The sequence below is a fragment of the Clinocottus analis genome, unplaced genomic scaffold (genome assembly GCF_023055335.1).
Source record: "Clinocottus analis isolate CAN_PGR_092001 unplaced genomic scaffold, fCliAna1.0.p SCAF_274, whole genome shotgun sequence".
Lineage (NCBI taxonomy): Eukaryota > Metazoa > Chordata > Actinopteri > Perciformes > Cottidae > Clinocottus > Clinocottus analis.
In genome coordinates this window covers 360-10000 of record NW_027176014.1, presented here as the reverse complement: position 1 = coordinate 10000, position 9641 = coordinate 360, and the positions used below count along the sequence as shown (strand labels likewise).

The window sequence follows — 9641 nt, the reverse complement described above, 5'->3', positions numbered from 1 at the left end:
TGGTAGCAGAGGCTTTTTCCTCTTCCTGTGGGCATCACCAGGAACAGGTCTCGGCCTGACAGGGTCAGGTTGATGGCCCTCAGCTGCAGAGGTCTGAAGGTGGAGAGATGGAACGAGTCCTTCAGGTGCTGCTCCACTTCTTTGGACCACGGGAAATCTACCGAACATCAAGAGAGAACAACAAGTCAACATTTAGCCTTTGTGACTCCCAAGCAGTTTTCCCATGTAAACTCCGGTCACACAATAAATGTTGTAATTGTGTCGAGGCAAAATGTATCCTGCTGCTCAGTCTTTTTAAGCCTAAATTGCAAAAATCCTAAAACCAGAACTTGTCTTTAAAATCTTTATTCTCTGCCAAGTGAAGAGAGACTATTAAAAAGAGTCTGCACAAGGATGAATTGAAGACTGACAACTCACACAGACATATAAAGGGAGTAGAAAGAGTGACATATGGCTTCAGGCCGTGGCAACAACAACAGGGATAGTGAATCAGCTGAAGAAAAAACACATTGAGCTCTAAACATCCTGCCCTGAATTAGTTACTAGTAAAGAATGACTTATTACTTAACGACAGGTACGGGATTCTTATGCCATTTGAGCAGCTGCTGTGTAACTCCTAGTCACACAATGCAAACTCTGATAGCTTCAAACCAGTTCACTTAGATGAGAATGTAAAATACAACTAAGAAAAATAAATTAAAATTTCAACTGTCAGACACGTTCTCGCTAACTGGAAGTACGTTTGTTTAAGGCGAGGGGTGGAGCGTGCAGGAGGCAGGACATGACGCTGGTTACATCCTTACGGTCCCTGAATCTTGCGTTTGTTTAGTTCTACATTGTTGTTGGCGTTTTCTTGTAAATGAACCTCCTTCAGCCACAGATGATTGTATTCTTGTGGTTTTGTGCCAGTCATATGCTAAACATGATAAATGGACTGTACTTTTACAGATACTCTCTAGTCTTCTGACCACTCAAAGTTCTTTAATAAGTCTTGTCACTCTTCACTTATTTACAAACTGATGGCAAGGGCTACCATGCAAGGTGCCATCATTCCTACACAATCATTCACACATATTCACACACAACAGGCACAGCATGGTCTTGCCCGAGGACACATCGACATGGACTACTGGAGCCGGGGATCCATGAAAGGACTGCTCTACCACTGAGCCACAGTCGCACCGGGAGGACACTCGTACATTACACAGACTGTACGAGAAAGCTGGCAGGATGAAGTCTGTTCACACTGACTGGGACTAGTCTCCTCTGGGTGATGTCTCGATAAGTTCAGGGTTGCGGTGCATGTGAGAAACATGAAGTGTGTGTGGAGTACCTATGCCATCATAGAGCTGCATCTCCTGCTTGCTCAGCACCGGATGAGCTTCCGATGGCTTTGAGGATGATGGCTGTGCAGCGTCACAGGCCTCTTCCAGTCGCTGCAGCAGTGCATCTTTACGACCCATCAGCTCTGTCTGCTTCTGCAGGAGGTCTGAGATCTGCAACTCCACCAACTCCAGCTCCGCCTCCACAGAGTCCAGCTCCGCCTGCACATCTGAAAAAGAAGGAACACTGTTAGAGACCAACGGCTCCGAGCAGATATGGACGTTGACATGGAAACGTGAGTGGAGATGAGGTAGTTGCAAAAGATGTGAAACTATTTTACTTTTGATTTTCTTGTTGTATTAAAAAAACGTATAAAACTTCATAGGTTAAGAACATGTTCCTCTGAGTCATAATTCACAAATTTGATCCAGGAATCCAGTATAGTGTATAGTGACATCATTGCATAAATCCGGACATCCTGAGGTTACTTGACCACAGCAAGCATACAAGACTGCCGAGTTCAAATTAGAAATACTAAATATGAGACAAATATTTTCTAATCCCTTCAGGTCACAGACTGGAGACACATGAAGATGCAAGTCTCCCATTACAAGCTGCTGTTTGTTTAAAGAACTGGCTTATTATTGTGATGTGGGCTATATGCTTGGCCTTCGTTACAGTGTGTATGACGGGCAACAGATGGTGACATCCCCGGTCAACAAAGACCATCCAACAGCAGACAAGCAGCTTGGAGGTGTCAGGCTTGGATTGGTTGGACTTGGTTGCTTTAGGAAGGGCTGTGTTTGTTCACACATCGGTCATACACCTCTCCCTCCACAGTTCTTATCTGCATCTCTGCTACAACTGTTGAGAAGACAAACATGCAAAACCAGTGGAGTCGGACACAAATGCTTTCTGCGTTTTGGCTGACAGCATTTAGTGTTGAGTAGGCAGTAAGACAACAAACAAGGGGCAGGGTGTATGAGCTATATCTGAGCTCTGGTGTGTCCAAACTACACTTAAATACGTGTAGCAAATGTCACAACAATTTATCAACATTTGTTGAGACGTTTAACTCAAAACCACAAAAGCCAACCTTGTGGTGGTGATGGAAGAAGTCATCAGTGTCTGCTATTTAGGAACATGAATGTGGACCGAATAGAGTGTCAATCAGCTTCGTAGATGTTTGCACGATTCACAGAATGAGTAAAAAAAGGTTTGACCAGTTGATGGTGCTAGAGGAAAGGTCTGGGGGTCATGAGCACCATGTATATCTGTTCCAAGCAGCATAACAAACCATCCAACAGCTGTCGAGACATTTTAATGAAATCCCAATCTGTCAATCTGATGGTGTCCCGAGGAGTCACTAACGTCTAATATGCATCTCGAGAAGCGAGGATTAAGGATAGACGAGGCCTGCTAGAGGAGCTATGAGCGAGGAAACCCCGGCGTATCCTTTGTCTTTTGAGGACCTGGAAACAAACAAAAGAGGAGTGACACACAGTTGGAATCCTCTCAAACTACGGCAGGACTCGACAAATGTACCTATTGTTTTAGTAATCTCAAATTGTAGATATTTAAGAAGATCTAACTCTCTGCCGTTACAGCTTACAATGATGTCCTGACTGATGGCGTCGCCACGGAAGCGTAGCCTCCACCTCCACTCAGATAACACTACTGGCTCCGACAGCACGTTCACTCGCCCGCCGGTTTGCCTACGCCATGTTGAGAGCTGTTCAGAGGAAAAGCTCCCATTCTCAGATCTGGCACCTTCAAAATGACAACCCTGAGGCAATGATTTCTTATTTGCTAAAGGCATGTTGACATTAATCAGAATAAAAAGGTAGTATTTAAATGTGTTTTAGAAGATAGGGCGAGGTGAGGTGATTCTAGTGAAACAGGCGTTCTCGCTGGAGTTCTCCTGGTAGTGTGAGACTCTCAGGTCTCACACCCGCACCGCTAATGATCTCATTCCCTCTCACCGGGCCTCAGTGTCCTTGGAGAGCGCAGGCAGAGTGTACAGACCCCATTAGATCCACCTCATCTCATGCAATAACATCTGTGGGATGATCACAGCAAACTGTGTGGACGTTTCTGGACTTTGATGAGGTTTAGTTCAGTTGGGAAGAATAGACCTACCATTAGTTCTGCTACCTCCATCCATACCTCTCAGGCTGATATTCTGGGAAAGGATCCGTCGTTATGATTACCTGTCAGACAGAAAGGCGTGTTCAATGAAATGCTGGGCCCTTTGAACCTTTCCTTCCCTTTTCCTAAAGGGTTGGCGTGTTTCCAACTTGGAGTGGTTCAGATGAGAGGCTCACGCTGGGGTCTGACTCCACACGTCCCGTTACCTTTAATACTGTTGCTCACTTTATAGTGCATAGCCTACTTTTACTTTCTTTAGGTGGACTCATTTGACTTGTACACACATTGTTTCAGTACTGAAACATCACTATGTTCTCTCACTGCCCTATCCCCCAGAAAGGCGCAGTGGAGCCAGGACAAAGCGACTTCTCGTGAGCCGACATTAATAGTGCTTATCAAGTCCCGTTCTGAGCCACGTTTGATCGCGGTAACATGAAGCTAACGTAACGAAGACAAGACGGCTGCAAACGAAGCAAGTGAACCCAGCGTGTTAATGGTTATGGTAATTTACGTTGTCACTGCCCTCTTCTCCAGCTAACTCGATAAAGCTTCGCTCCTTTAAAATGTTTCTACTGTGCAACAACGTCTGGGACAAGATTTTAAAAACACATTAAATATAAATGACAAACCATTCAGCGAGTCCGTTTAGGCCCCGTTCCTGATGGGGACTAGTAAGTACACTTCAGGTTGCTATAACAGAAGGAAGAAACACATAAATTAGACTGCACCGGTATGAGAGGGGTAAATGCAGCCCTCCGTGACGCCTGCCAGGATGACAAACAATGCTGCTTCCTGGTGCAGGATTGTCAAATGTTTAAACATGGCTCGTTTAAAAAAAAATGTATTTAATGAATACAATTTATTTAATCTCTGCTTGATGTATAACGCAGAAGACCCGATTCAAAGCAAGAATATGTTGTAACTGAAGTCCACATCAGTAACGCCTGACAAAGTAAACACAGGGCAAAGTGTGACACGTGAAATGCGCTGCATTCAAGATACATGCCCATTGGAAACCTTTCGCGATGTGTCGTTTTTGGTATATTTTCTTGTAATGTAATTCAAAAAGTAGATATAATACAATGAACACTGTTGCAGATGCTAAGGCTATTTATTATGACAATGGATGAGAGAACTTTATGAAGAACGAGGGCGTTTTAGTAAAGTGGCCATGTTGAATGCGACCCGGTGCTATTCCGGAAGCTGACATGACGAGAAATTGTGTTTCCGGAAGACGTGGCTGTTGCAGTGGCAGCTGTCATCCAAATTATTCTTAGAGGTGTACTTGAATGCTACTTTAGTATTTATTGTTTTATATTTATCGTCACACGTTTATTCGGCGTCAAGATGATTTCGCTCACGGACTCACAAAGTAAGTGCCTTTGCATTGGGCCCTCTCTGGAGGCTGCTCTTCTCGCTATTAAACCGGCTTCATCTGAGCTGCAGCAGTTGCTAAACTAGCTAGTAGTTAGCCTGCAGTGCTAGGAAACATAGCTTTGTATCTGCTATGGCGTGTCATAAGTTTACCTGCGGCCCAAATAGCCAATAACTGACTCCTACTACTCGTCGTGTGGCCGCTGGAGACCCCTGACCCAAAGTAGCCGGCGTCCATGCACTATCTTCAGATACAGAGTGACCAATGGAGTTACAGTGGAAGCTCCAGGGAGGTTACTGTTCAACGAACTCTTCCTGTTAAGTTTGAACATACCCATTAACAAGTATGACATGTAGATGGTTATCTGGAGGATGAAGATACCTTTCCATCCCACCGTCAACCTCTCTGAGATTTGATTGGATTGGCCACACATTGCCATGCAAATCTCACTGTCTTTCAGAGTTAAACTCGCATATATCATATTTTATCAAAGGATCTAAACTTGAGTGACAAACTAATTCTGCCTTCCTGTGGTATGTGTGTGTCCTGCAGAGATCGGAATGGGATTAACAGGCTTCGGCGTGTTTTTCCTCTTCTTCGGAATGATCCTGTTCTTTGACAAAGCACTCCTGGCTATTGGAAATGTGAGTGCCCCACTGAACTGAACTGGTATTAAATGTGATGTTGGGAAACGTACTGATAGAACTTTTTCATCTCCATATCAGCTGGTGCGGCCACTGATATTTAATTTATACAAAATTATATGCATTCTCGTTAAAGTTCTTCAGAGAAAGAACCTTCCAATCATTCATCTGACATAATTTTATGTATCTACAATGTTTTTTTCGGATATGATCTATCATTAACGCCATCCTCCGCTTTTTTCACAAAGGACCTGGTGAACAGTGTCACATAAGTCAGTTTCAGACCGATCTACACTTATAGAAACAGGCTTCCCGCTAAGTTTGTTGAGCTTTTAAACCACCAGCATGAGCCCTCAGTAGAATGAGAATTGTCTCTGAGGAATAGGGGAGTCGCCATCTGTCTCCCAGAGATAGACTAAAAAAAAGGATATGGGGCATGGAAGCATGGAAGCAGCAGAAGTCCCTTGTTATGTTCAGAATCATTTAAACCCATAATGCAATTTTTTATAATCTATTTAATCTTTTCTCCGTACTATGTAATCTAGGATGCCTTTCATCTCCACACCCCCACTTTGTAATGCAGACTTCTGTTTAAGTTTAAAGTGTCCCATCCAAAACAGAGATAACATGACATCGCTATGACATCATCAGGGTTAGTTTGTCAGACTTCACAAAGCCTCTCCAGAGTTTTCACAGGTAGTAGTAATAGATTATATATGCACATAGTTTCTTTCATGTTATAGTTTCTTATACACGTTATCTCTTGAGGGTGATATGAAATACTGGTATTTGATAACCAAGATACAACATGTAATATTGATAACCCCCTTTTCTCCCTGTAGATCCTGTTTGTTGCTGGACTTGCCTTTGTCATCGGGCTGGAGAGAACCTTCCGCTTCTTCTTTCAGAAGCACAAGATGAAGGCCACCAGTTTCTTCCTGGGAGGTGTGTTAGTGGTGCTGATTGGCTGGCCCATCATTGGAGTTGTGCTGGAGGTCTATGGCTTTTTCCTCTTGTTCAGGTAAGAGGAACCAAAGGGGGCACAAGCTGAACCATAGAGCACATGATTGGTGTGGAACTGGGGTTAGGGCATGAAGCTCATCACTGGCAGGTGAAAAGAAGTAAGAGACTTGTTCTCAACCTTTTTTCAGTGATGTGTCCCATGTGAAATAGTGTTTTCAGCCAAGTACCCGCTAACCAGCCAAAACATTTTTGGTTGAAAAAAAATATGTAAATTCAGTTTGTAAAATCTGTACATATAAGACATCCCTGTCCTGGGACCTCACACCAAATTAGGTATATTGTATAATATATAATATGTATGTATGTATGTATGATGAGAGCTACGTGAAACCAGAGTCAAATCCCATGTATGTGTAAACACACATACACACAAATAGTAGCTGATTCTAATGAATGGCAGCTGGCTTAGCATTCAGCTAGCTCCCATTAGCTTGGCGATTAGTTCATGTTGAATGAATTATAACCTTTTGTAGGTCAGATTTTTGTGTTTACCTGGCGAGGTACATCTTAATTGTGCGGACTACCATTAAGATATTGGATGGCAAGTTACCCTAGAGGATTGTTAAGGGACCCAAGTCCCCCCGTCCTTCCCACAAGTGGTGTTGTAGGAGGGAACTTTTTCCTGAACATGAACTGAATTCCTGATGTAGCAGTTGTGTACTATATCGCTTGCGTTATTTAGTTTTTTAGTAAAGTAAAGCACACTTGGAGTGGTATTAGCTTCAGCCGTTTATTCCCCAACAGATATGTGACACGGAGATGGCAATGGCCTGGCAAAACAACAAAAACATATCAGCTTCCCATAACCCACCTCATGGTAACAGCTCTGGTACTAACAAAGGAAACAAACAATCACCTTTAAACACAGCCTACAATAATACATTATATGAACAAATGTACATTTATTTAGCTAGCACAACAGAGCTCAATACAGATCCACTTACCACAGAGAGAACATATTGCAGACTGGACACAGCACACGGGGTGCACCGGTCAAGTACGCAGGGGCCCAGAAGGGGCGGAGCTCCAATGTCTCACAGCAGGTTAGTTTCCGTGGCCGACTGACAACACATTGTACTAAAGGACAGTGGTGGCAAGTGGAATCATCAACTCACTTACATTCCCCCCTACTGATCTCCACTTGCTCATTCAACAAAACAAAAATATATTAAAATAAAATGAAATAAACGCATCAAAAAAAAACTTGAGAATAGCATGAAACAGAAATATGCCAGGTACGATCCTCATTCAACAAAACAAAAATATATTAAAATAAAATGAAATAAACGCATCAAAAAAAAACTTGAGAATAGCATGAAACAGAAATATGCCAGGTACGATCCACTATGTACAATAAAATAAAATTTGAAAAAAAATGTACAGTACTAGTCAGTATAGCGATACCCAGTAGTCCAGTTAATGATTACTCCTTAAGAATTATAATGTGACAGGATAGCAAATCCTCTCAACACCCATAGGAAAACACGCCCATATTCATGTTAAGTCACTAGATATAACACAAATATAGTACAATCACAACCTATCCAGACACTCACACTACTACTAGTGGTATCAAACAGGTACACATATCAGAGAAAAAAACTGTTCAAAAGAGGTATTGCAAATTTCACCTATGCCAAATACACAAAACCATGAAACAAAACATTACCACCCTAAGATAACTTTTTGGTGCGTTTGCTGAATAAGTCTCAAAGCTGGTCGAACCACCCTCTCACACCTAGTTCTTATTTCCAGTGTCACCGTACTGCAAGAGACATGTCCAGCATCGTCAGCTCCCGATCCGACAAGAGAACTAATTTCTGAATGCTGTGTAACAAGCCGAGGTATAGAAGTAACAGATTGAGAGTCAGTAAGGACAGAGGAACAGTCCATGTCAGCAGGCAGGTCACAAGAAACAGCTCAGCCTGGTCTTTCATTCGTCTCTTCCAAGTCTTCTACAGCAGGAATATCCACTAAAGCAGATAGTGGATCTCCAAAGAAGGCTGGGAGTCTAGAGACCCATGACACCGTCCTATCCTCATGTGCATAAGAAGGTAGTGTCATAGAGACCACATCAGCACCCAGCAGGGAGTCATCCATAGTTCCAGTGGCCAGATCACTGCCACACAAATCGTCATCTTCAGATTCAGTTGGAAGCGGCATGAAGGTCACAGTCGCCAACATCGACAGGTGCACCATTAGGCTTCCTGTTGTAAAGGTCGGCCTGCTTCTGTTGCTGCTTTGTGGTGGAAAACTGGGCAACCCTCATAGCCTCTGCCAAATCCCGCTGGAGACACTGCACATAGGCATCATAGTCCACCACTTGATCATCCAAAAGGACCGAGCTAAACATCAAGTCAAAAGGCAGCCTTGAGGTCCTGCCAAACCTCCCTCGCAGCTTGCCCAATACTTCTTCTGCCTGGTCACATAACCCAATGCCCCTTCTACCCAGATACACCTTGACAGTTGATCTTCCAGTGGATCATATTGGTTTAATGTGATTAAACGATACTTTTAACTTAACTGCGTTTAGAAGATATGATCCAATTAACGTCTCAGGGGCCGAGAACCTTGGACGAGTACGGCGCCCCGCAGGCGTCCCCGACTTGCTTGAGCGATGTCCCGCAGCTTTCATCTTTATTTGGGTTCTGACTAACTCCCCCGCTCTCTCCTTCCCTCTCATCCCATCCAGGGGTTTCTTCCCAGTTGTGGTGGGCTTCATCCGAAGAATACCTGTCCTTGGCTCCCTCCTGAACCTGCCCTTCATCAGTGCAGTATGTATTACCCAGCCCTGCAGCTGTACCTTGTTTACACGCAGCATGGCTCCTTTTCGTGTATTAATCACCCTGTTCAAACGCCACAGATTACCAGACTGCTCCCATGGCAGTTCAGCTCCTGCATATTACAGCTGCTTCAACAAAAGAATGCTGCCTGGATTAGAAACAATGTCTGTAAATGTAGTTTGTAGTTTGGATTCATTTAAGGGACAAAATCTGAGTATACATGGTAATTCAACAACAAAAGGTAGTTTGGGATGTCCGCGTCATTTGGGCTCTAACTTCTCACTGTTGTAGCACAGAGGTAGGCTTGGGGCTTATGGACATGCTAATGTGTGAGAAGCTTTGTTT

The 9641-nt window shown here is 43.5% G+C and overlaps 2 protein-coding genes across 2 annotated transcripts in view; one reads left to right on the top strand and one right to left on the bottom strand.

Moving 5' to 3' along the window:
* Positions 1-4180, bottom strand: part of LOC137795301 (ATP-dependent DNA helicase Q1-like) — a 12753-nt gene extending 8573 nt beyond the window's left edge. Inside the window, exons 1-4 of the mRNA XM_068592677.1 lie at positions 4101-4180; positions 3463-3533; positions 1334-1552; positions 1-157 (exon numbers count right to left, since the gene is read on the bottom strand). The exon at positions 1-157 is cut by the window's left edge and continues 23 nt beyond it. Of these exons, the coding sequence (XP_068448778.1) occupies positions 1-157; positions 1334-1552; positions 3463-3487 (401 nt within the window). The 5' untranslated portion in view covers positions 3488-3533; positions 4101-4180. The remainder of the gene's footprint in view (positions 158-1333; positions 1553-3462; positions 3534-4100) is intronic.
* Positions 4181-4712: 532 nt separating this feature from the next.
* On the top strand, positions 4713-9287 carry LOC137795302 (vesicle transport protein GOT1B; the record flags this gene model as incomplete). Its single annotated transcript, XM_068592678.1, has 4 exons — positions 4713-4843; positions 5399-5490; positions 6333-6511; positions 9206-9287. Coding segments are annotated over exons 1-4 (378 nt in total), but the record flags the coding sequence as incomplete, so codon positions are not given.
* Positions 9288-9641: the final 354 nt, after the last annotated feature.